The following is a 26,465-nucleotide window of genomic DNA, read 5'->3' as shown; positions in this document are numbered from 1 at the left end:
TTACTGCAGAGTATTTTATTGCATGAAAAAATGCATTTGTTTCATTCTCTCATTAGTGGACCTTTAGGGTTGTTATCAATACAACTGTAATGGCCATTCTTGTAAAGTCCTTTTGTGGACATCTGCACTCATTTCTCTCAGGTATACACAGTGGCATGTTAGTAGATGTGAAAAAGTAAGTTCTCTAACAAAAATAGCTCTGACTTGTACCATTAGTAAACAACCCCCACCATGGCCAATGTCAGGGGGATGTAGGATGTAGGAAGAGAAGTGCTCAAGTAGCTTTTAGGAGCCAGCCTCAGCATACCACTGGGTATAGAGACCCAGGAGTGGAAGTTCAGAATGGGAGAGTAGGCATATATTTAGTTGAAGTCTTCCAAAGTGACTGTATGATTTTACATTCCCACCATCAATGTATATAGGTTCCAGTTGCCCTATATCCTCAGCAACACTTGGATTCCCAGTCTTTAAAAGTTGTATCATTCTGGTGGGTATGTGTAGTGGTATCTCACTTTGGTTTAAGGTACATTTCCATGATGTCTGAAGCCGAGCACCTCTGCATATGCTCACTAGCCATGTGGCTATACGCTTTCCCAAAGTGTCCCTTCAAGTTGTTTGTCCCTTTGGTTATTGGGTTGTTGTATCTTTATTGATTTGTAAGAGAATATCTAAGTTCAAGACAAGTGGGGCTAGCTGTAAAGAAAGCCAAAAAGAAGTGCTCCAGGGGCAGCCTGGCATGCTAAAAAGAGCCTGACATTGGGGTCATACAGACATGTGTTCATATCCAGCCAAATTGGTGACCACTTGACAATGCTGAGCATATCTCCTTCTTGAGCCTCAGTTTCAACATCATCAAAATGGGCTTACTATCTAGAGTGTTGTTGATTTCTGAATGGGACAATGAAGACAGAGTGCCTGGCAGAGATACATATCACAGGTTCTTAGTGTTGGAACCTCTAAGAGTTCAACACATCTCAATCAGAATGTGAATCTGGCATCTTAACCTGTGAGCTTCTATTCATGAGGCATGTGATGGTTTTAATGCCTAGAAATCCCATGTTCTTCCTGGCTGTCTAGTAGTGTTCCTGTCATAGAGCTACCACCTGTCTCTTGATGTAGGGTTTAATTCTTTGTGAGAAATAGCATTTCTCTTTTTGTGGGAGGCATGATGGCAAGGTTTACTAAACATAATATTCTACCATGCTTTATTTGATGTGAGGCGGGAAGCATCTGCAGGGCACTTTTTAGAGCAATACTCTGTTTAGGGGGAGAAGTTGCCGCGGAGCAGGAATAATAAATAAGCAAGTGAGGCTGATTTGGAAAGGGCTGCAGAGTGAGCAAGCAGCCTGGTCGTGGTCCCCAGTCCTCCCTTCTCGGAGGGGTGATGGGCTTAGCTCCTGCATCACCTCCTCCAGGAAGCCTGCCTTGGAAATGAGATGAGGTCCTCTCTGGTCCCCCTGCGTGTGGACACATCTGTCTTCTTTCTGCTCTTTGAGTTTTATTCTTTGTTGCAGCCCCATGCCCCACACAGTGCAGGCACACAGTACTCAAGACAGAGGTGTTCCGGACAAGCCAACACACTGTGTCCAATCGCCTTGGCATCACTAGCATGCATTAAACAGCTTCCATTTGCATGGCCTGAAACCTAGTTAAATATTGAGAAGTGATCAAGCAGAAGAACTACCTAGTTCTCAAATACTCAGCGGGAAAAAAGAAAACAAACAGAAAGGCAAACACACAGCAAGAGGAACCAGAACATGTGGGGAGAGATGATGACTGTTACAATGAGTATATGTACTTTTATGTCTAAAAGTAAAGATGCTGTGACAATTTAAACACAAAACAAAACAGCACTGGTAATGCCTTTCCAGCCCAGCTCTCAAGGGAATACCCAGGCAGTTATTAATAAAGGCAGTTCTAGAAAGAATAGGATATTGGAATTAGGAATAAAGAGATTTTAAATTCTCAGTCTATCATTTCCTCTCTCCTTTTTCAAGCTGAAGTGGCTGCATCAGAATCAATATAAAATAGCCTTCAGATCTCAAACTAAGTTTGGGTTCATTTAAAAAATGCATAAACTTAGGCATTACTCTGTTACCTTGTAAATAACATAGTTAGTAGAAAGCTGAGACATAAACACAGTAGTAGCCCTGTAAATGCCACCTTAGTGTTTTCTATCTCACATTAACCATTTAAATAACTATTATACTCCACAGTGTGCATCTTATATGTTACGAAGTGCTTCTGCATTATTATAGAATAATAGTGAGCTTTGGATAGTAGTGAGCTTTGTAACTTTTTAAGTTAAAAAAAGGGGCAGAAATATCTTAATGGGGAAAGTAGAAATGCTAAAAAAAAAAAAAAAAAGACTGTTTTGAGATGGAAACGTATTCATGGTGTTTTGCACACAAGTTTATGAAGACAGAGAGCTCCCAGTAGGGAGCAAGGGACTCTCAGGGGGGAAACCCCAGATTGTTTATGTGAGGTGGGGACTGGTGGCTTTGGGGGGGTCACCCTGAAAAAGATAAACCATTAGCCATTGGCTGCTTCTGACTCGAAGCTCTGAGGGCACAGTGAGTGCCACTTGAAGCCCGTCCCTGGAATCTGGGGTTTATTAGCAGTGAGTGCTGACTGCAGAGGCTTCAATGCACCTGCTGCCCTGTTGGCCCAGGAGATTGGGGGGGGGGAGGAGGAGTGAGTGTTTGGGTGAATTCCAAAAAACAGCCGCACCAACCCCAAACGCCAACCCCAAAGGAGAGACTTGTTCAGAAGAAAATGAGAGCGGTATCTGCAAAGATTTGGGAGAAAGGTGGGGAGGGGCATTCCAGAATATGTAGACAGGCCACTAGCAATTAAGACAAGGACTCTCACCTTGTTCTCAAAGCATTGAGCCTAGCTTCCTGAAGATTTGTTTGTATAAATCCTTCAGAGAATGTTGCTGTTGTCGTTGGTTTTTCTTTTTAACCGAAGTATAATTGATGTACAACACTATGTTAATTTCTGCTGTTGTCGTTTTTAAATAAGCCAAAGTTATGTTTGGATGGCAGAAATGACTGAACTAAGGTTTTATTTTCATTTAAAAGCATATGCTTAGATATGCCATGGGAAGACAGCTAGGTTGCAAGGATAATGGCTTTACACATTTTAACTCAAGCGTTTTACAAATTTTACTCAAAACAAACGGGAGAGGACGGACTACCTCCCTAATTTATCCTGGCTGTCTCTCTGCTGCCTCCTCCTCATCCTCTGTTGGTTCCAGCACGACTGGATTGAAAACCTGTGAGGTTTACCCTGCACTTCCCGCCTCCTCAGTCGGAGCCAGCTGCTCTCAGCCCTGCCCATCTGAACCACCTGTGGAGTCCACAAACTCACATGCCTGGGCTCCCCTCACACCTTTCCATCAGCACCCCTTGGCAAAGGCTTGGGTATCTCTATCTGAAAAAGCTTCCCAGGGCGGGTACACGCAGCCAAGGTTGACAATCCTAGAACCATTCATCAAATCCTGCTGATCTTCCCTCCCAGTCTCTCCAGTCCATCCTCACGTGCTCTATTTCCATTGCTCCTGATTTGGTTCTAGCCCTTATCACCTATCTGAATGACAGAAACAGGTTCCTAACTCATCTTTTTTGCTTTTAGTCAATCCTCCAAACTGCCACCAGATTTATTTTTCTAGAACACAAATCCCAACCTGTCATCCCTCCGCTTTAAATCCTCTAATGGCTCCGCTCCGAGTGAATGATGGAGCCTGTTTATTTCTTAGATGATGATGGAGAACAGCTGCTTCTTATCCTAGGCAGGCTTTCTCTTAGCTTAAAATGCTTTCTCTTTAACTTTTTATTTTAAAGTCATTTAAGACTCACAAGAAGTTGTAGCTACAGTTCAGAGTTCCTATGTATCCATCACTCAGCTTCCCCCTAATGAAAACATCTTACATAACCAGAGTATACGATAAAAGGCATGAAACAGATTTGGTACAAGTCTGTTAACTACAGATGTTTGGATTTCACCAGTTTTTACATATACTCTTTGTGTGTGTGTGTGTGTGTGTGTGTGTGTGTGTAATACTATGCCATTTTATCATGTGAGCTTAATTAAGACAGTGGCAAAAAGAATCTCATTTTGTATGTAGCAGTGGTGCTCAAGTCTGGTTGGACATTAGAAATTCCTAGGGGAATTTAAAAAGGACCCATGACTGGCCCTGCTCTATACCATGCTTCAATCCAGCGTTTCTCAGAGTTTAATATGTACACAACTCAGCTGGGGTCTTGTAACAACACAGATTCAGGTCTTGTAGGTTGGGTGGAGCCTTGGTGGCGTCGGCAGACCTAACAAAGTCCCAGATGCTGCTGCTGCTGTTGCTGTCAGTATGTAGACCACATTTCGAGTAGGCCACCCTGTTTTCAGACCAGTGGAATGAGAATCCCTGGGTGTGAGACCTAGGCATGGTATATGTGAATTCCTCCAGGATTCTACCATGTAGTCAGTGCTGAAAACCACTGAGATATGTGATGGAATTCTAAGGCCATATCACCCTTGGAGATCACACCATCCCAATCTCTGTTTGAACCATTCAGGGTCATTTCAATCTCCTCTGATGAGCCATTCAAATGCCAGACAACTCTTGGAGTTAAGAAATCCTTGCTTTTATATGATTCATATTCTTCTGAAATTTAAATGTACTCAGTGTGAATTCTAACCTACCTGGCGGCTCAAACAGTAAAGAAGCTGCCTGCAATGCAGGAGATGCAGGTTCCATCCCTGGGTCAGGAAGATCCCCTGGAAGAAGGGAATGGCTACCCACTCCAGTATTGTTGCTTGGGAAATCCCATGGACAGAGGAGCCTGGCAGGCTACAGTCCATGGGGTCACAGAGTCTGACATGACTAAGAGACTAATACCACCAACAGTGTGAGCTCTCTCAACTTGCCTCTCACTTGCACTTTAATTTCTTCTTTATATTGGCCTGTCCAAAAATTTCGTGTTGAGTTTTTCCATGAGATGTTACAGAAAAACCTGAACAAACTTTTTCACCAACCCAATACTTTTTGCCCATCTCAAGAAAAAGGGAGGAAGAGATAGTCCCTTTACTTTCATACCCAAATTCCAGACAGACTGCCTCCAATTTACCACTTTGTCTCTTCATTCCCTTGTCGACTGGCCTCCAAGCCCATAGTTATTATGGCAGAGGCTCACTTTCTTCAGCATTTGACAAGACTTTCAGCTGCTGACCTTGAGTATCTTGCAGAGAAAATCCCAAGCCATCAAATGGAAATTATCCACAACTGGCTGCCACTGTCTCTAAAAATACCCACATCCGTCCGTTTCTCTCCTCCTCGCATGTGAAAATCAAGGCCATGACCCTCCCTCTAAGAGCAGTTGCTTCCATTGGGTTCTGGCTTTCCTTTCCTTCTTCCTAGTATTGCTCATCTCTTCTCCTGTGTCCTCAAGCTTTTTCTACTAGTTCTTTCCCATGAGCTTTGAAATGTGCTTATGTCTTTTCCCATATTAAAAAAGCCTCATTGACCCCACTCCCCTTCCAACTCTTGCCATAGCTCTCCTTTAAGAAGCTCTTTACACTTGCTGTCTCTTACTGCACTTGAAAGAGTGATTCATGCTCGCTAACTTCATTTCCTCACCTCCCACTCACTTCTCAAACCACTCCATTCTGGACTCTGTCCCAGCACTCTACCAAAGTCCACGATGACTTCAAAGCAGGTAAATCCAATGACAACTTTTCAGTCCTCATTTTCCTAAACTCTCAGCAGATATACACAGTGAAGTCAATCATGTAGAGTCTAAATAGTATTTTCAACATACTTAAGATGGTTAAGCATTTTGAGGTTTTCATGTGAATCCAGTAGGCCCCATTAAGGCATGGGCTTGGTTTCCTCACTGCTATATCCTTGACTATGTATCTGGCAGACAAAGGTGCTCAATATGTGTGGTTTGACCAAAACCTTCCCTCTCTCCTATGATGAGTTCCATGATGAGTACAACTTTATCCTCTCCTCCTACCTCTCAACCTGGCTTTCCAGTATCTACCTAACTGAAGATATACTTTGTAAATTTAATATTACTCAAGATTCTATCTCTAGCACTTCTGATCTTGTCACCTTCATAAACTCTTCTTGGGCAGTGAGTTCCATCTCACAGTTTGGCTTGTCATCTTTATGCTGACCAATCCTTAGTTCACATCAATACTTCCCCTCTCTTCCAAACTCCTAATCTGAATTTCCATCTGCCTTCTAAAGATTTGCAAATACATATTACAGCAATATTTCAACTGGCATATATCCAACAGCTGAATCTTTTCCTGCAAATTTTTTCATCTGTTTCCTGTTATGGTTAACATCCTTCTCCTCTTTCTCCTTAGCCAGTTATGAAACTTCTAAGCCGATATTATCCTTTTCCCTTTTTTATATACCCTGATGCTGGGAAAGATTGAGGGCAGGAGGAGAAGGGGGTAACAGAGGATGAGATGGCTGGATGGCATCATTAACTCAATGGACATGAGTTTGAGCAGACTCCAGGAGATAGTGAAGGACAGGGAAGCCTGGCATGCTACAGTCCATGGGGCTGCAAAGAGTTGGACACGACTTAGCAACTGAACAACAACAATACACAGATCCAGTGAATGTCAAATCCTATTGATTCCATCTCCCTATTTTGGGGATGGTATTTTCAGTCTATATTCAGAAGCACATTAGTTCCTTGGGATATTAATAAGGGTCACCAAAAATGCAAAAAGTATCCATGATCAAAACAAATTTCAGAAATGCTGAACTGGGTAGAGTTAAATAGATTTCTTTACAAAGGAACTTTTAAAAGCTTTTGATATGTTAATATGCATTCAATATGGCCATCTGATATAGGCTACTACATGCATTGTCTCCCAGAGTTATTTGGTCACAGAACCCAATTTTTTTTTGCAGTATCACAGAAGATTTTACTAAACACATTTTGGAAAATGGTGGTCTAATCTAGCCCCATTTTTCTCCTTCTGCAGTTATTCTACTCAAAGCCTCTTACTTACAAACTTACATTAACTCTCATGGGTGGAGGAGCAGATCGCCCCCTAACATGTTGCCTCTCCAACTTAACCCCTATACTTCTGTAAGAACTATCCTTATAAAATTTGGGTCATGACTCTCCCCAGAGTATTAGACATCCTGGCCCTTACTTCTGTCACAGTCATCCATATCCTTACTGATTTTCTGCCTGCTTGCTCTGTCAGTTACTAACAGAGAAATGTTGAAGTCTCTAGCTATAACAGTGGGTTTGTCTCTCCTTTTAGTTCTTCCCTCATGTATTTTAATACTGTTTTTTAAGTGTATATGTGTTTAGGATTGTTAATATCTTCTTGGAGAATTAACCTCTTTATCATTATGTAATGCCCCTTTTTATTCCTGATAATTTTCCTTGTTCTGAAGTCAGCTGTACCTGAAATTAATACAGCTACTCTAGCTTTCTTTTCATTAGTGTTAGCAAGATACATACAAATTTCTCTATCCCTTCATTTTTTAACCTGAGTCTTTATATTTAAAGTAGGTTCCTTGTAGACAGCACTGAATTGGGTCTTGTTTTCTCTTGATCCACTCTGATAATCACTGCCTTTTAATTGGTATATTTATACCATTCATGTTTAAAATAATTATTGATATGGTTGGATTAATATCTACCATAGTTGTAACTATTCTCTATTTGTTGCATTTGTTCATTATTTTTTCCCCTTTACTTTTTTGCCTTGTTTGGTTTTAATATATGATTAAAATAGAATGATTCTTTTTTGGGCTGTATTGAGTGTACTGATGATAGCCAATCAAAGCCATTCTTCATTTTTGTTACACTTTTGATTTCTAGCATTTCCTTTTGATTCATCTGGAGAGTTTCCATCTCTCTGCTTATAGCATCTATCTGTTCTTGATGCTGTCTCCTTTTTCCATTAAAGTTCATGATATATTGTAGTTAAATTTCTTGTCTGATAATGCAAACATCTGTATTATATCTGAGTATAGTTCTGATGCTTCGTCTCTTCAGACTATATTTTTTTCTTTTTCGCATGTCTTGTAATTTTTTCCCAAAGCTGGACATGTTGTATCAGTCCGTGGGAACTGAGGTAAATAGAGTTATATAGAGTTTTATAGTAAAGACTTACGCTAATCTATGAGGTTGGATGTATTTAATGTTTCTTGTGACTCTAAGTGCCAGGAGCTTCAAATTTCTCTATTGTTATTCTTTTTGTCTCTTTTCTTAACTCTGTCTTCCCTAAGTACTCCTTCTCAGAGAGAATCTGTGTCTTGCAGCTCTTCACCTGTAACTCACTGTTATTACACTGGAGTCCTGTTGCTGTGGTGGTAGGGTGCTGGGAAGGGAAATGCTTTGTAATCTTTTGAAGAAATCTCGGTCTTTAAGTGGGCCTTGCCCTGGGGCTACGGCCTTCACAGATATTTCTCCAGTGGTATAGTATTCTTCCCTTGCCTTCTACTCCTTTTCCTGGCTGCAGCATCTATTTCCTTAAATTCCTGACACCTGTGAACTCCTCATCTTCAACTTATCTGAGACAGAAAAGCTACAGGGGCTTCTGTGGGAAGGAGAAACTTAGGATAAAGTTTTAGAATTATGCTCTGACAGAGTCCTCTTCCCTAGAGTGTAGCCCTTTGTTATGGAGAAGATGGGTGAATTTCAGGAGGATGACTTCTCTTCCACTTCTTGCCAGATCTTTTCCTTGGTGGGGTTTCTGGAGGGGAAGCTTAAGAAAGTATAAGCTCCCTCATCCCTCAGAGACTGTAACCCACTCTCCTGTTACTCCACCCTAAGGTTCGTGCACTTTGTCAAAATTACCATTTAAGTGTTTCTACCAGTGACATGTGTTCCAGGTAAGCAGATCGTTTCTTTATATCTATGGACGTGACTGCCTCTGCAGATTTTGGGATGTCAGTTTGCCCCATGACCTCAGTTCTCCGATGTGCTCAAGAAAAATCATTTATTTTCAGTTTATCTAGAGTTTTCCCTTTGTAAGGATGGGGATGACAACTTCCAAGCTCTTTACATGTTGAAACTGAAAGCTTCAGCTGACTCTGCTACTAACTGAAATATTATTTCAAGGCCATCCAACACAAGGAGCCATGCCTTACTTGTCTGTTTCTCTATTTCATGGGGGCAGTCTGGGGTAGTTATTTTTTAATGATTCTTTCGAAGTCTGCTGGACTCCTCTGCTTGTTTGTTAGATTATGTGATGTATCAGTTTTTCATTGGTGAAAAGCAACACTGTCAAGTAGAACTTCTCTGGTGATGAAAATGTTACCTGTTCTCTCTATTACAGAAACATGGGGCTATTGAGCATTTGAAAAGTGGCTAGTGCAAGTGAGGAAATGAATTTCTCATCTTAGCTAATTTAAATTTAAATCAGATAGCGCCACATCGCTAGTGGCTTCTCAATTGGACAGTGTAGGTCTAAGGCTTTAGAAGTGTAGATGATGGATGATCAGATATGCTATTTTAAAATTCTCCTTGGGTAATTCAAAGTAACAACACAGACTAATGTAATATTACATCATCTGGGAGCATGAGGCCATGTCAACAAAGCTTCTGGTTAGTAAAAGGCAGTCACTGATGGTAAAGGCACTTTTTATAAAAGGAGATGGTAATGTGGAATGTGTCAGCTGAGTGACTAAGGTGGTTAGTCGTCTCCCCTAGGAATCCCCAGGAGCTTGTATTCTTGCCCCAGACAAACACGTGTGCATTCAGTGCAGCTGCCGGGAGATTTGTGTGGCTTTAGAAGCATGCTGCACTTTACAGTTTGTTTACACACATTGTGTCTCCTTCTCTCTTCCAACACGATGATGATGATATTGCCGATCCAGTTTTATGGGTGAGGAAATTAAGACCCCAGGGAGGATAAATGACTTTATCATGGACACTTTGATGGTTCATAGCGTCAAACACAGAACTTCAGGGCTCTGAAACAATGCTAATTCCACCGTTCCAAAATCAGTACTCACTAACCTTCGCTCCAGCTCGACTTCACCTCTCTCTAACTGCACCTGACATCAGTCAGTAGTCGAAACTGAACAGTAGCTTCCAGGGCCCTCCCCATGAACCCTTCACCTCTGGCAACCACAGAGCTGGGCCCTTGTCTTAGAAACACAGCATGTAGCTCCTATTTGTACCTGCTCTGCCTTCTGGTCTGATGTAAATTATGTTTCTGCAACAGCAAATGGCAGGTGGCCCTGTGTGGGAAGCTTCTGGAAGGAAGGAAGCTTTGGGAATCATACAGTGATGGTAGCAACACCATCCACACTGTATATGTGTGAAGTGGGGGCTCTCTCTCTCCCTCATCTCTGAGCATCTTTTCTTCTACTCAGCCCCTTTCTCCTAAACTCCAGCTCCTGGAGACAGACAGCAGGGACAGGTCCCTCTGTTCAATATGCATGCGTTAAACTGCCAGCTTCAAGGTTCAGGCTTAAACAGTATCCTTTGCATACTAGCTATGACAACATCACCCAGAATTAACAGCTGAACAAATAACTCTTTCACCCTGCTGTATATGTTGTCCAGGTTTCAACTGAGAGAGAAATGGCATTTTTAGGTTTAGTCCTGGCAGCTAATTACTAGGATGCTTTATATCAGTGGTTCTCAAACTGTGGTCCTTGGACCAGCAGGTACAGCATCACCTTGTGAACCTGTTTGAAATGCATGTTCTCAGGCCCCACTCCAGACCCAAAGAATTGGAAACTCTGGGATGAGATCTGAAATCTGTTTGGACAAGCCCTCCATGGGATGTCCACTCAAGGTGAGGAACCACTGCTTCAGAGTATGGAGGCAGTTAAATGGTACTAGTTAGTCAGGATACACAAAGGCTCTTCTTCAGGTCCACCAATTCACTGATCTAGTCAGCATGGCTCTCAGACCAGCAGCAGCAGCAGCGCTGAGAGTGTGTTCAGAATGCAGAAGGTCAGGCCTATTGTCTCAGACCTATTGAATCAGAATATGAACATTAATAAAATTCCCAGGAAATTTAAAAGCATATTCAAATTTGAGAAGAATTGCTCATCTTCTCTTAACCTGAGGTTAGTTTCATTTGAAGAGTTTAGGTGTAGAGAATCAGGAAGGCTGAGATGTTTTCTTTGGTGGATTCAATTTTGATCCTAAATAATTGTAGATTTCTTTCCTAACCCTTTGAAAAGAAATTGTAGAAAAGGGAAGATGGGGAAATGCACTGACCTAAATGGCTAAAACCCGTAGTCAGCAAAATTTTCCATTTCACAGTTTCAAAGGGCTTCAGAATTATCACTTTGCCTGGTTCTCCTGGTCTCTGGCCATTCTGACACACTCCTCCCTTTGAAGTGCTTGCAGATCTACTTATGTGAGCAAGATCCCAGGGAAGCACTGTAGTCATGTAAATTAAATGAGACGGGAGAGTTACTGACTCTCTCACCTATGTTTCTGGACAATCCCTTTCTAGCATGCGGCCTATGAAAAATAGTGAAGAGAACCTTGACACAGGACCCCTCAGCCTCCCAGAGGTTTTCATTCCAAAGGTACTTCTGGACAGGAAGTGAATGCTTCCTTTTTGTGCAAAGCCCTGGCAAGCGTCAAGAAGAGGTTCTGAGCCCTGAGAAACCACCTCAATGAGCTGAGATGCAATCTGCCCATCTCCACTGACAGGCTCTGCCCACCAGCGAACTTAGGAGCTGTATGCTCAGCATACGATGAATCCAATCATGTATAATGACTCAGATGGAGTCATTAAAGACCAACAAATTGCCAGTGTGAGTATTGAGAATGTAGATTGAGCACCCATTATTGCCTCTTGGATCAAAGGAAAAAAATGCCTATGTGTATTTACTCAACAGGCAATAATGGCTCTGAAAGAGCTGGCATATATGCAGAAATAACAGCCATTTTCAAAGTAAATACAAATGATGGTAACACACTTACAGAAGGAAATGGTTACGCAGTGCCTTCACATACGTTATCGCGCCGCACTCTTCACCTTGAGCGGGTGTGCAGGATGCTGTTACACTCAGTGCAGATAGGAACCTGCTTCTCGCGGATGTTAGGCTACTTCCACAAAGTCACAATCCTTAGGAGAAATGGGATTTGAGCTTGGCTTTCCAGCTCCAGTGCTCTGTTCACAACAGCCAGATCTGAGCCCTGCTCCTCAATGTTGTGCTCCACTGACCAGCAGCATCATCAGAGAGCTTGTCAGAAATGCCGAACTGCAGCTCCTACCCCAGACTGAATCAGAATCTGTATTTTCACGAGATGCCCAGGTGTTGTGTGGGCATAAAGCATCTAAGAGCAGCCAGTCTTTACTCAGTATGACTACTTGCCTACATGCTGTACCACAACTAGAATAAAAACAGGAGACAACAATGCAGAACCCAAAAGTTAAGGTACTGAGCATCTGAAAAAAATTTTTGAGCATTTATGCTAGTTGTTTAGTAGAGATGCATTTTTATTGAGACAGTTATAAGAAACTGACAAAGCCATGGTATTTAACAAATTTGTGGAGCCCATGGAAGAATGGGCAAAGGAATCTCACCTTGAATGCTGAGAAATGAACAGTTCTAGTGAGATGGTTGGATAGTATCACTGACTCAATGGATGTGAATTTGAGCAAACTCCGGGAGATAGTGAAGGACAGGGAAGCCTGGTGTGCTGCAGTCCATGGTGTCACAGAGTCAGACATGCCTTAGCAACTGAACAACAAGTGTGTCTGTTAAACTCACCAGAGATACACTGATTTTGTACCAGCATCATTTTTTAAGTTTATCTCTAAGAACAAGTCTTTCTGTTACCCTGGGCTCCCTCTTGAAAAATGAAAGGCTGAATGACATCACAATAGTGATCTCTTGAACTCTGGTGCTAATAGCTGTGAAAACCACTTGTCCTTGATTTTAAAAAAAAATGTGTTTCATGTTTACATTTGAGTATGGGTTTAGCCAGTGGTTTTTGAGACTTCACTTTATGCAAGTAAGGATGTGTGTAGTGGAGAGCTGACTTTGAGGGTGTTTGTTGGGAACTGCAGAATGCTCTGCTCTCCCAAATGGGAATGGACCCCTGGAGACCAAGGTCAAGTTTACACCTTGCCAAACTACTTGAAGCAAAAGAGGTGTTCAGGGTTTGGGCTTGGTTTTTCTATATGAGTTTCTCCTCATATAAAGTAAGTGTCAGCAGATCCTGAGGCAGAATGTATGCTTATTGCTTATCATCAAGTTTGAAACCAAAATTTATCAAGGATGAGAAATAAAGACAGATCTGAAAAAATCACATGGTCATGCTATCTGGCAAAATTATATTTGAGCAAAATAAATGAATGGGGAAGGCATATCACATTCTATATCCTATGAGCCGTCAAGCAGCAACAATTTATTAAGCACCTGCTGCACACTCCATGTTATACTGGTTTCTAGGAGAGATTTGGGTATATAAGACATGGTGCTACCTTTGAAGAGCTTTATGATGTTGCTTAAGAGAAAGTATCACATGACATTACAGCAAATTATATGAAAGAAAGTGAAAGTCACTCATTCATGTCCGGCTCTTTGTGACCCCATGGACTATACAGTCCATGTAATTCTCCAGGCCAGAATACTGGAGTGGGTAGCCTTTCCCTTCTCCAGGGGATCTTCCCAACCCAGGGATCGAACCCAGGTCTCCCACACTGCAGGCAGATTCTTTACCAGGTGAGCCACAAGGGAAGCCCAAGAATACTGGAGTGGGTAGCCTGTCCCTTCTCCAGGGGATCTTCCTGACCTAGGAATTGAACCAGGGTCTCCTGCATTGCAGACAGATTCTTTACCAACTGAGTTATCAGGGAAACAAATTATATAATACTATCTAATTAAGCATTAAAGAATGTGGATACAACTGAAAGACAGATGGATTTAAGGGAGGGAGGGAGCCCTGAATTTGGGAAGGCCTCATAAAGTAGGCATGTAAGTCTGACCTCATGATAAGGAGTGAATGCATTTCTAGGAGAGAGAACAAGGTAGGTACATGTGTGAAGAAGGGGACTGTGGGAGGGAAAGAGGGGCTGGACACCGGCCACTCAAGTGTGGGGGCCTGCCTTATAAAACCACACATCCAGGTAGTGTCCAGGTCCAGCCTGGAATCCTCTTTACCACCATCCAGTGGCAAAACTGAAAATGGCAGTTACCTATCAAAATTCAGGAATAAGTGAACAGCTATGCTAGATGATTCTTGCCCAGAAGCGAGGAACACCCCTTAGCAATGCAGGCCCTACACTCCTGGCTGTCTGTCTCTAGATGGGTGGAGATGCTCTCGGAGTCCCACCCACATTCTCTCCTCTCCCTCACCTCTACAGGTCAAGGCCACTCACCAGAAACGCCTGCAGCTCTTTGCCTGTGCCTTGGTTAAAGCGTCTGCCTGCAATGCGGGAGATCTGGGTTTGACCCCTGGGTCGGGAAGATCCCCTGGGGAAGGAAATGGCAACCCACTCCAGTATTCTTGCCTGGAGAATCCCATGGACAGAGGAGCCTGGTGGGCTACAGCCCACGGGGTCGCAAAGAGTCAGACATGACTGAGCGACTTCACTTTCACTTTCTTTTCACTTTCATAAAAGAGCAACCACAAAAACAATTCTGATTACAGGGACACATGTGGCATCTGGGATCGCTAGAGACTATTTCATGTCCCAGATCAACTAATGGTGGCTGGAGACGTGGCTGGGGATGGGGGGAGGGTGGTGAACAGCCAGGTCCTTTACCCATAGCTGGGATAAGTTGTACAGAAGTTATCCAGCATCTCCCAGAGTTCCCCAGTGAGGCTGGGCACCAGGTGCTCACAGTGGATGCTTGTTTGAGAACATTCCCTTGACTGGCTTCCCACTACTCTCTACTTCATGTCCTCACTTCTTTGCCAATGTTTTGGGATATCGCATCCCAAGGCAGCACTCCAGTCCTCACCTTGACCGTATCTGAAGCCCACAGGGTAAACCTAAAGTAGAAGACCTAACAAAGAGGCTCATTCAAAATACCCAAAAACAATATTCTCAGGAGGACTTCTTAGAGAGCACGAAGATAAAAATAGCTTCCCTGTTCTCTCACTGCCTTCTTTTGTTCAAAATATGACTTCTGGAGTCGAAGGTATGACATATTATTCAGGGCTTCCCATATGAAATAACAACTGGTGTTGATTTCCTTTTTTTTTTTTTTTTTTTTGTCTTTTAAAGGTTAGAGATTACTCACCTCCCCTGCTGGTCATTAAATCAGTCTGGCAGGATTCCTCGGAAGTTCTGTGGCCTTCCGGGCATGTGGCGGCAGCACAGGCAGGGCTGCAGACAGGCCTGCTTGCTGTGATGTGCTAGCAAGCAGGTGACTTCAAAGGTCTGCTTCAAGCCTATCTCAGGTATCACTTGGGGCTCACACTGAGCCCCAAAGTCAGGTACCAGATGGCATATACCACAGAGTCACAGCTGATTAGATCCCCGAGCTCGTGTGCCAGGGATGCTGCAACCTCTCAGGCAGGAAGCAAATAACTTCTGTTAGCTTTCTTCTCCTTCTCTTAGTTATTATCATAGGAAGTCACCGGCTAAATGCTCAGCTGCTATAGTAGGGTTGTAAGTCTGGTGAATCCTGAGAGGTTCAGTCTTTGTGTTTGTTAAAAAAAAAAAAAAAAAAAAAAAAGCCTTCTCTAACTCTAATGTGGCATCTGTCAAGATACTCTGAGCCATTAAAAAGGTGGGCTTCCTCTCACATGACAGCTTTATATTTAAATTCCAGTTTAAATTAGCAGTTTACCCAAAGTTTGGCCCCAATGCTTATCTACACAGGAGAGTAAAAGATGGCACCTCAAATCTAAATGAGACAAACAGCGTGGGCACTGGAGGATGCTATTCACACACATGACATGTGCTTAGAAGTCAGACAACCCTAGAATGACACTGAACTTGGATTTTTCGGATGCACCTTCTATGAAATGCAAAGAGAATGAAACGAGATCTCACCCTCCCCTTACTTTGCTCCTGGTGCAGCCGACACACACACACAACACTCTTTCAGGCCTGGCCTCAGTCTTCTCTAAGAGTACCTGCCACTTGGGTCACTCATTGAAGGGACTTGGGCTACCCAAAGCATCGTAGTACCTGTCACCAGACAAAGCACCCTGAGATTCTAAGAGTACATTCCAGTGTCAGTGGAGGTGACCTTTAAGGTGCTTTCCAAACCCAAGGGTCTTCCATCTCTGTCCTCTGGATACAAGCCCTTCCTTTGTCACTTAATGTTCAGCAAAGCAAAGCAGCTAGGCCAGGCAATAAAGTGCCACCTTCTGCCTCCTCGGCAGGCCACTGCTTACAGTGGGAGCTTATGTACCATCAGGAGAAGCCGGGCCTAGTGGGTGACGGCCAGGACTGGGGGCCAGGCCTGCCAGTAATAGACACTCTGACCAGTCTCAAGGCCAGCTTTACCATTCAGGCAGTTAGACTGTATTCAGTTTCCTGGGTTCCTCTGGAGTGGAATTTGGACCATAAATGACAGAGCTGTACGAGAGCAAGATAGCTGTCTCTTGGGGAATGTTAACGCTGGCAAATCTGGTCTTTGCCTCACCACCCATACGAGCATGTCCTCAGAGGTTGTACTATTTGTCCCCAGTCAAACTTCTATAAAATTTTTGGATGTGAACGTCTCTTTGGCATTTTTTCATTTTACATAATCAATGCAGATGAAAAAATCCTGACAGAACAAAAGAAATATACAAATGAACCCTTTCAGGCAGGACTTGGGACCAAATCATTCTTTGCTGTGGGAAGTGGTGGGGGGCTATTCTGCACTCAGAGGATGTTTAACAGCATCCATGACCTCCACCCACTAAACACCAGGAGCAAGTCACCCCTAGATGTGAGCTAAAATGTCTCCAACCATTGCTAAATGTCCCCTGCAGGGCACAGTACCCCCTGGTTCAGAACCACTGCCTTAGAGATGATTTAACAGCATTAACTTCTGAAATTTTTCCAGTCAGGGAGATTTGGAATACAGTATAGAAGGTTTGGAATACAGTAGAGGAACTTCTTTATGTAAATATTATAAGTAAATATTTTAGGCTTTGAGAGACATGGGCTATCTCTGTCTCATATTATTCTTTGTTTTTGTTACAATTTTTTAAAAATGTAAAAATGCCTAAGCTCAAAAAAAGGCTGGCATTTGCCGATCCTTAGACTGGAGAGAAAGAAATGATGGCGCTTCCTGTAATGATTGAAAGTGCTGAGACAGTATTTGGAAAAACTGAGATCTTGATCCAGCTACCAGGTCTCTGTGACCCTGAGCTAGCAGTTGTGCTGCCCTTCGTGGAAAGCTTGAGTTAAACAGTTCCAAGTTAAATTCTGTTAATCTCATTTCACAACTTTTTTTCTCCTTAGTATATTTAAACATAAAAAGTTTACATAACATAGACACTCGATATTTGAACAAAATGAGATTCCCCAGTAAAAGAAAGAATGTCTGCAGAGTGAGTACGTGACCTCCCCTTGGTTTGGAGTCAAACAGCCTATGAGGTTCTTCTGAAGAAGAGGACAAGATGTGAAGGAGACGCCCCTACCCAATCTCAAAATTGAGATGGTTTTTGATATGACTACACGGGTGATCTTGGAAAAAGAGAAAGGAAGGATGGTATCTTGGAAGAAGAAAAGCCTTGGAAGCTGCCTATAAAGTTGTAAACATAAAAATGTCATTTTGAAAATACCTTTCAGAGTAGTTCTGGTGGCATTGTCTTTGCCCATCACGTAAACGTCTGAGCAGATGGGGGCAGATCCCTTAGACAGTTACTGAAGGTCTGTCATGTGCTGGGGACTGTGTTAGTGAGCACTGGGGTTCAATCCACCCTGACCTGGCCTGTGGACAGCACTCAAACAGGAAATCGCTGTTCAATCATCCAGAGATTTTTTCCCCTAAAATATTCTTTGTATATTGTTAATGATAAATGTATTACTTTGGGCACATGGACTTTCTATTAGTGGATTTCCATTGACACGGGCAGTGTCAGTCAAGAGAATGTCCTTATGATTCTACTGTTGCTGTTAGATGGGGATGAGATTTTGATCAAATATATTTGGATACCAAAAATGTACATTTTAAATCACTCAAGGAGTTTAGTATATGATAGTGAGAAGAGCAGTGGGCTGGGAGTCAAAACCCTGGGTCACAGTCCTGGTTCTGTCCTTAGTTTTTTATTTTTTCTATAGTATGTCAGTTAATTTCTAAGGAGCAGTTTTCTCAACTAGATAATGGAACCACACCATTTTTCCTGCCTGCCTACCCTTTGGTGTTTGCTGTATTTAAATGTATTACAGGTTTATAACTAAGCTGTTATAAAGGTGATATCATTATTAGAAGGAGTAAGCTGAACTGGTTCTTTACACAGATGATCCTGGAAGAAATCAAGTACTGTCGTAGTCACAGCCAGATCAGTTATCAACTAGGTCTTGCTCACACTTCACTTTAGGTGATCAGAAAGAAGCATGTCCATATAAGCCTGTGAGGCACTACTCTGAAATTTGCTCTGAGATGAACATCCTGGATTTTCTGTTAAGATATAATAATGAGCTAAATTTAATCTTCTAGCAAAAATGAAGACTTTTGAAGATCAACATGTATTTAAAAGGGTTCAAAAATTAATGGCTGGCCTCTTACCAGCATTATCAGGCCCCACCTACTTTCACCCCAAATTACATCTTTGCTTTGTAGCCTTCAGAAGAAACCATTGCTAGGGAGAATCCCTCTTCTTGTAGTTTGTGATCAGATTCTACACTGCAGAGGTCAGTGGTCAGTGTATGCAAGTCATGTCACTTGCACGAATTTGAGAAAGCTCCTCCAAGGCAGATGAGCTGAATTTGCAAATGTGGATTATTTTTTTTTTTCTGTGATACTCCCAATTATATTGGGTTGGCCAAAAAGTTCATTTGGGTTTTCTTGTAGTAGCATGCTGAAAACCCAAATGAACTTAGGGGCCAGCCCAATATTTTAAAAAACATCAAACGGGTGTTCACTGTTTGTCATCATCCCTTCCTCAGTCTGTTTTGGATCAGAAAGTAGCTGGACTAATATTCCAAGCAGGCTCGCCTTCATTGCATAGGTACACCCCCAGAGCCCGAGGAGGAGTAAATGACACAACCCTGGGAGCTACTTCTTCAGTTTTGTCATGGGGCCTGAGAAAGCCTCAAAGCCTGGTTCTGCTTTGTCCACTTTACTTCCCCTGTGATGTGATAAAACAGGCAGGGGCCAGCTGGTGGTGTGTACAATGTTAAGTGTCAGGTCTCCTTGATGGCAGCAACAAAGTATCAGAGAAACACCAGAAAGGGTAGAAAACGGTGACTCTCACTCCTAACACCTTTTGTAAAGGACTAATCTTTCATGTCTCTTATAGAAAAAGAGAGGAAGAAAGTGAGTGCTTGTTCCTACACTTTACATTACCATGACTACCAAGGGTCCATTTTTCTGGCCCCTGGCTCCACACCTATCACATAGAGAGGTTGGATATAAGAAGAAAACAATGGATATATAAAATTGAAGGCAATTCCCTCAGTTGCCTGAGTCTGGGTTTTCATAAGCTCTGTGAATTCATTTTCACCAGAGAGCCATCAGCTAGAAATGAGTTCTCACCACTAGTCTACTTGGACTGATCTTCCCCAGAAACCTACAGCATGAAAAAACACCCAATTTCTTAAAACAATTCACTCACAAGACCGCAGTCCTTTAAAGTTGCCCTTTAGGTATGAAGCAAAGCCAGCCTCCCTGTCTCTCCATTCCCAACTTTCTCGTCTAATACGGTTTTCTGTCCTGAACAGATCAAAATCAAATCCGAGAGAAACAATCCAGTTGAAAAGAGATCTGACGTGCCTGTTGATGTCTCATTAACCTTGAGAGTGAACGTAACTGGTGACTGCCCATCACGGTTGCGTGATGGATTGTTAGGGGAAATAAAGAGCCAGTGGAACCATCACCTCAAAAAATAAAATAAAAACGAAGAGAAGCATCATTTAAATAGATCATATATCAAAAAATGGAGCAGTTTTCTAACTGTCAGGACTGGCTAAAGTATAGTTTCCTTAAGCCTATGGTGAAATTATTCCATATTTTCTGGGAAAAGCATTTGTAGCAGTATTTATGTGTGTGTCAAAATACATTAACTGAAGCATGGCGGGGGGAAACACTTTGATGTTGGGAGTGTAATCATCAGAAAAGCAAACAACTCAGGACTGATGTTACTAAGGTTCTGTGATGAGTATGTGTGATGATGTGTGTGTCCTTAAAAATATCACAAGCCACCCAATGTGGGAAGGTCCTAATTCCATTGAGTCTCTACTCAGATTCCCCTCACTACTAATTACTGATTGATGTCAACAAAAGACGGTGGAGAACTATAGAGGAAAAAGAGCTTGTCTCTAGGGGGTTGCCTGCAGAGGGAAAGAGAAGAAAGGAAAGAGTTCCCTGGGCTCACTGGCTGACTCCTGGTGGGAGAAGTAGATTAGAAATCTACCCAGCCTCCAATCCTAGATCTGGACCCACACAAGACCAGCACCTTCCACCCCTCCACCCCAGGGCTCCAGCCAGACTGGTTCCTGTGTGCCCTCCCCAGAGGAGGACCTTCAGTAAACAAGACCCAGAATCCCCACCAGGACTGGGATGGAACATTCTAACCTATCTTGGCTTTTCTTTCCTAAGGTATTCACTTTTCCATCTCTAGTCCTCACTCTTCTGCTTTTCTTGGGAACTTCCTGAAAGTTATCACCACTGACCTCACTTTTTACACCAAATTCTCACCTAGGGCTGTGGCACAACCTGTTTCTCCCAGTGTCACCCTTTAAGCAGCTGCTCGGCTTACTGTGCTCTTGTCATGGCCACGCAGCCCTGGCTTCTGTCCTTACTCTTTTGCTCTGACCCTCACCCTCACCCCCAAACGCACCCACATACAAGTGAATCAGTGAACCACCCACCCCCTTTCCCAGAGAACTTTTTGCATCTTGAAGGAGGGGAGCTACTGTGAAATATGAACCGACTGCGAATTACAAACATCATTTCCCACTCGGGAAAACAGAGATGGCCACCTCGCCCGGGGAAGCGGGGAAGAGGGCAGCCCCTGCTTTCCGGGAACACACTTCTTCTTTACCATCCCGCTTCACATTCCTCGGCCCACTCACAGCCCCTCGGAGCAGCCTTTTCCAAGACACTCCACTCCCCGACTGGAGCAAGGAAGAAGAAACGAGGACAGGGGAGCAGGCTCTCTGAATCCGCCCCCCGGCCCCCTCCCAGAGAGTATTTTGTTTTCAAGTAGCAGGACTTTCTAGAATGTCTTCTCTAGTTGGGCTCCTTCTGGCCCAGTTACCCCACAGCCTCCCCGCCCCCAAGACCACTGCATCCAAAACAAGCGCACCGATCACAGCACGGTGGCCGCCGCCGCCCCAACTGTTGCAGCGACTGCTGGGGTGGCGGCGACGGCGGCCAGGGCCGGGCCGGGCCCGGACACTACCCGTCCGGGAGGCTGGGAGGCTCCGGGCGGCCTTCGAGGGGCGCGCGGTGCAGCAGAGCCCCTGCGGCAGTCGCCTGGGATGGGAGAGGCGGCGCTCTCAGCCCGGACCCCGGCGCACAGCCAGCCCCACCGCGGCAGCGGCGCCGGCAGAGGCTGCCTGCGCCCGCCCCCCTCTCACCTTTAAGATCAGGTCGGTGTGATGCTGGTCCAGCATGTTGGCTTTCTGGAAGGAGGTGACGATGACCCGGCCGTAGCGCCCAGGGGTCTGCAGGTCCGAGTACAGCCGGTGCTTGGAGCGGTTGACCGGGAAGAGGCTGTTGACGAGGTTGCGCTCGATCTTGGCGAGGCTGTGCTGGGGCGCCAGCAGGTGCTCCACGCTCTCCTCGACCTGGTAGCGGCTGAAGCTGGCGCCGAGCAGGATGGAGATGAGCACCGGCGCCGAAGCGAAGAAGACAGGGTGACTGGCAATGAAGTGGCCGAGCCGGGAGAAACACGTCCTCAAGCCCCTGTGTAGAACCTGCCGCAGCATCCTAGAGCAGAGCGGGCGCGGGAGGAGGGCGAGGCGCACGCTCGGCGCGGGCTCGGGCGGCGGCGGCGGCGGCGGCGGCGGTGGTGGCGCCCGCGGCGGCGACGGCGGCGGCGGCGGCGGCGGCGGAGGCGAGACCCTGTGCTCTCCCGGAGCCGCGGCACCACCATCGGGGAGTCCCGCGCCGCGCCTCGGGAGGGTCCCCTCGGGCCGGAGACACGCCCTCCTGCCCGCGGCCGCGCCCGCCCGGAGAGCCCCCCAGCTTGGCGGCCTCCGCGCCGCCCCCACCCCGCCCTACCCCGTGCGCCCCTCCCCACCCCCCGCCGCCTCCCCGCCCGAGGGGCTCCGCGCGGCGGGGCAGCGTCCCGGCTCAGCGCGGGAGGGGCCCGGGGCGGCCCCCGCGGCGCGTCATGACCCCACTCACCCGACCCCCGAAGCCAACGACGGCGTGGCGCGGGGAGCGGCGGCGGCGCTATCGCGGGGAGACTCTGCGCGCCAGCCTAGGAACACGAGGACGGAGAATTCCAGGCTACACCCAGTCCCCTCCCCTCCCAGCACTCCCCTCCCCTGGCCCGGCCCGCCGCGCGCGCCCTCCCCTCCCCTGTCCTCCTCCGGGGAGACCCAGAGACGAATAAAGAAATGGCCCTGATTTTCCAAACAAAAAGTAAAGAGTTGTCCCGGGGGGCGTCGGGCGGACGGGCTCAGAGCCGAATCCCCCCCAGAGGCGGAAAGGAGGAGGCTGAAGACTGCGTGCGTCCCGGCTCTCGCCAGGCTCAGGTGGTGGCGCGCACTGGCTGGTGCGGAGAGGGGGTGGGGAGCGAAGACGCTCGAACGTGGAAATCACGCCTCCTCTCAAGTAAGAGCCATTTAAAATATCCCCAACACTGCAGCTTCCGCGGGACCAGAGTCCGCTTGTGCGTCTGGGACACGTCCACTCCGAAGGCGCCTGTAGAGAGTCTCCTCGTTTTCCATGAGGGTCTCTCCAGAGTGGGTTAGACAGTTCTGCTGTGCGCCCCTCAACCTCCCCACCCCGACCCCAGTAATAAAAGTGGCTGATAATGGTGTTCAGTCCGTGGAGCCGCCGGTCGCCAGGGCTCTGGTGCTGCCGGACTCCCGCCTCTCCGCACTGCCTCCTCCTCCTCTCTTTGTCGTCACTGGCGGGTCTGGGGGAACTGGCGGGGCTGGAGCGGACGCCCCTGCGGGCGTAGAGTGTTTGCGAACAGCTGGTCAGGGAGTCAGTAGCGTTACTTCCCTTCTCTCCTCCACCCTGCCCTCTCGTCAAATGCGAGAGTGTGGGAGTGGGGGACACCTTATCTCAGACCTGGAGAGCTCTGGTCTCCGAGAGTGCTGAGCCGCAGGGGGCGCGGGGGAATCCGGGGGGGGGGGCGCGCCGACAGCTCGGCAAAGTTGGGCGTGTGCTTGTGCGCGCCAGGCGTGAGCTAGCAGGCGGCCACGGTGGTTCCCCTCGCACACCCCCTCCAGAGAATTCCCCGAGAAGGCGGGCGCCGGCTTCGGGCCCGGGATAGACCTGCGGCGGCGGCGGGAACGGCCACGCACAGGTACAATTTAGCGCGGTTTGTTGCGCGCTCCAAGCCGCGGGATCCATCCATTGCCACGCAGACCGAGCGTGTCTGGGCCACTGAGGCGCTCTGTCCAGCTAGAGGGGTGGGGACCGGGGCGCGGAGAGGGGTCCCCGGGCTTCGCGCTCTGAGCACTCGGTCTTCTCATCCCACGCCTCCAGTCTTTCCCGCTTGGCCTCTTGGTGCCAAGGGTCTAGCGAAAGGCGGCGGTGACAGGAGGCGCGGTCCCTGGAGTGTGGCCCGCACTATTGAGCATGGACATGCATATTAATCAAAGCTGAAGGAAGACGGGATAGGGAGAGGAGGACGAGGAAGAGGAAGAAGCCGGGGAGAGAGAGAGAGAGAGAGAGAGAGAGAGAGAGAGAGAGAGAGGAGAAAGAAGAGAGGGACAGGGGAACGGATGGGAGAACGCGACTGAGGGAGGTATTTCCCTAACGTTCCCATCGCAGATTCCCCAAATGCCTAGCGGCCCTCCACTTCTCCAACTGAACTTGGGAACTTGCACGTTAGAAACAGGAAGTCGTGGGCCGGGAAATCCTCCTTTTTTTGGTTCCTCTCCTCCCTTCCCCCACTCCAGACCCTCCATCCTATATTCCCTCAGCAACACCTGCAGCGGCCGGGCTGCCTACCCCGGGGGCGCACCGGCTCAGCTCAGCCTGCGCTCCCGGGGTCCTCCTGCCTAGCCAGACTCCCGTCCACTTTCTCAGCTTAGCCTCACTCTTCCCCACACCGCTCTCTGTTTCCAAAGGCTCCCTCCGGTTCACCGCTCTCGATTTCCAAAGGTTCCCTCTGGCAGCTTCCAGCTGACATCGCCCCCCCCGCCCCACGCACCCTTCAACCCCGAACTGCCATTCCCGGGAGGGGCTAGAAATTCCCCTGCAACACTCCACTTGTGCCCTTCCCCCATCATCTTAATTTCTGCCCGCGGAGACGCCGCGGCTCTGCAGCGCTTTGCTGATTCACGATGATCGCGGAGGGAAAAGCCTCATTGACTTGTGCCCCTGCAAGCGGCGACTCGAGCGCGAGCGGCTGCGAGGGCACACGTTTTGGGAAACCACCCACCACTGCGCAGCCGAGGTGCTAAATGGCAGGGAGGCTGCCTCTCGTGGCTCTCGGCCGGGGCAGACGGAAAGAAGGAAAGGGCCGGGGGAGTGGGGTGGGGGGTGGGGGTGCGATGGCAGCGGGAATGACTGCGAGCCCAGTTCTTTGCGGCCGAGCCAGGGGCAGCTGGTGGGTGGGCACCTCTCAGGAGGCCTAAAGTCGGTCTCTGCGCGGGGAGCAAACAAAGATGTTTCGTGTGCTCTGCCGCCAGCGCAGTGAGAGAAGGGAAAGCAGCCGACAGGTCTGATCGGGAGCCTTTAACATTTCCACAGAGCTCTTTTCATTCTGAAGTCTTTGTCCCTCTCAATGGTTCCCGCCTAACCTCGGTTCACTGCCCTCCCTAGAATTTTCAGCCCTTTCATGTAAGCCCTCACGCAGGCTGCAGTGCTGGCGTCCCGCTCTCAGTGCCTGGGCTGCGTCCTAGAGCGGGACAAACTCAGCAGAGCTCACCTGACGAGTGGGAGTGTTGTTCTCCCACCAGGAAAGGGTCTTCCCTTGGAGACCAAGGTATTTGGTTCTAGTCCTCCCAATTCAATTCCTAATTGTTCTTCTGTATATGGGGCATGTTGGGGGACTTCCACTCTCCCGGCTTTAATTCAGAGACATGGAATGGCCCCAGAGTGGGTCTTCCTGCCACTTCTTAATGCGGGAAATCCAGTTAATGTGATCTAAATTGAGTTGGAGTAATTGAGTTGGAGTAAGAGAGAGAGAGAGAAAGCGTGTGTGCAGAGAGGGCGTTGCCTCCTCCCCATTTGATGTCTTCTCTTTTGATTCAGACATTCAGGGGAGCTTTGACAGCACCCAAGACTTAGGATGGTGACCTTGGCTTGGGTACAGAGCTTCCATAAGTACACTCGTAAATTATTCCTTTTTCTGATTGAAAATGAATGCATATTAATTGTAGATAATATAGAAAATAAGGACAAGAAAGAGAAGAGAAAAAGGCACCTGTATCCCTGTACTCCCATCGTCTTTAAAAGGTAATCTCTGCTCAGAATTTATTGTACACATAGACAATAACCTCTACAATAGGTAGAGAGGTTAAAGCTGTTGGTCTATAGCCGCTAAGTTGAATTCTTGCTCTATTGCTTATGTTGGGTAATAACTTAACCTCCTTATGCCACACTTTTCACTTCTGGAAAATGGGAATATTGGTTGTACTTACTCCATAGAGTCACTGTGAAGATTAAATAGATTAAAGATGTAGGGCACTTAACACTGTGCTGGAGTATCACAAACAGTAAATGATATTTGTTACATTCTAGTCTTTTCTGACTGAATATGTGCGTGTGGGAAAAAGAAAATCAGTCTCTGCCATCCACAAGTTGGCCTGGTATAATCTGCTGGGACTTGGGGTTACTAGGACCTGTCCTGATACTCACAGCTAAGCTTTGGTGTTCTGTGGAGCAATATCAATTCCCGCAAACACTAATGGCAGATAAGGTCATTTTGTAACTGATAGATCTAGGCAAAATTAGAAACACTCCATAATCATGTCTGAACATGGACAAAACAGGAACTTTATCCAAGCCACAGAAATGATCAAACATGTTTCTACCCTGGCTAATATGAGAGACTACTGTGGCATGTTGAAAAACACATTATAGCTTTAGCCTTGCTCTAGTCTTCTGTCCCTCCAGATAAAGATTCAGTAAGATACACAGTGATAAAACTATGCAATTTCCCAAGAGCACTGAAACCAGAACAAGCCCCACTGCCTTAAACTTTATCCCAAATCTTTAACATGAGCTCAAATCTGCTAATAAGTCCTTT

At 46.2% G+C, this 26,465-nt stretch overlaps 1 protein-coding gene across 1 annotated transcript in view; it reads right to left on the bottom strand.

Annotated features, from left to right (window-relative positions):
- PTCHD1 (patched domain containing 1) overlaps positions 1–22,077 on the bottom strand; it is a 58,394-nt gene extending 36,317 nt beyond the window's left edge. The window contains exon 1 of the mRNA XM_006054182.4: positions 21,664–22,077. Coding sequence (XP_006054244.1) covers positions 21,664–22,014 — 351 coding nt within the window. The 5' untranslated portion in view covers positions 22,015–22,077. The remainder of the gene's footprint in view (positions 1–21,663) is intronic.
- Between the last annotated feature and the right edge of the window lie 4,388 nt (positions 22,078–26,465).

The sequence above is a fragment of the Bubalus bubalis genome, chromosome X (genome assembly GCF_019923935.1).
Source record: "Bubalus bubalis isolate 160015118507 breed Murrah chromosome X, NDDB_SH_1, whole genome shotgun sequence".
NCBI lineage: Eukaryota > Metazoa > Chordata > Mammalia > Artiodactyla > Bovidae > Bubalus > Bubalus bubalis.
This window is presented reverse-complemented; position numbering and strand designations above follow the sequence as displayed.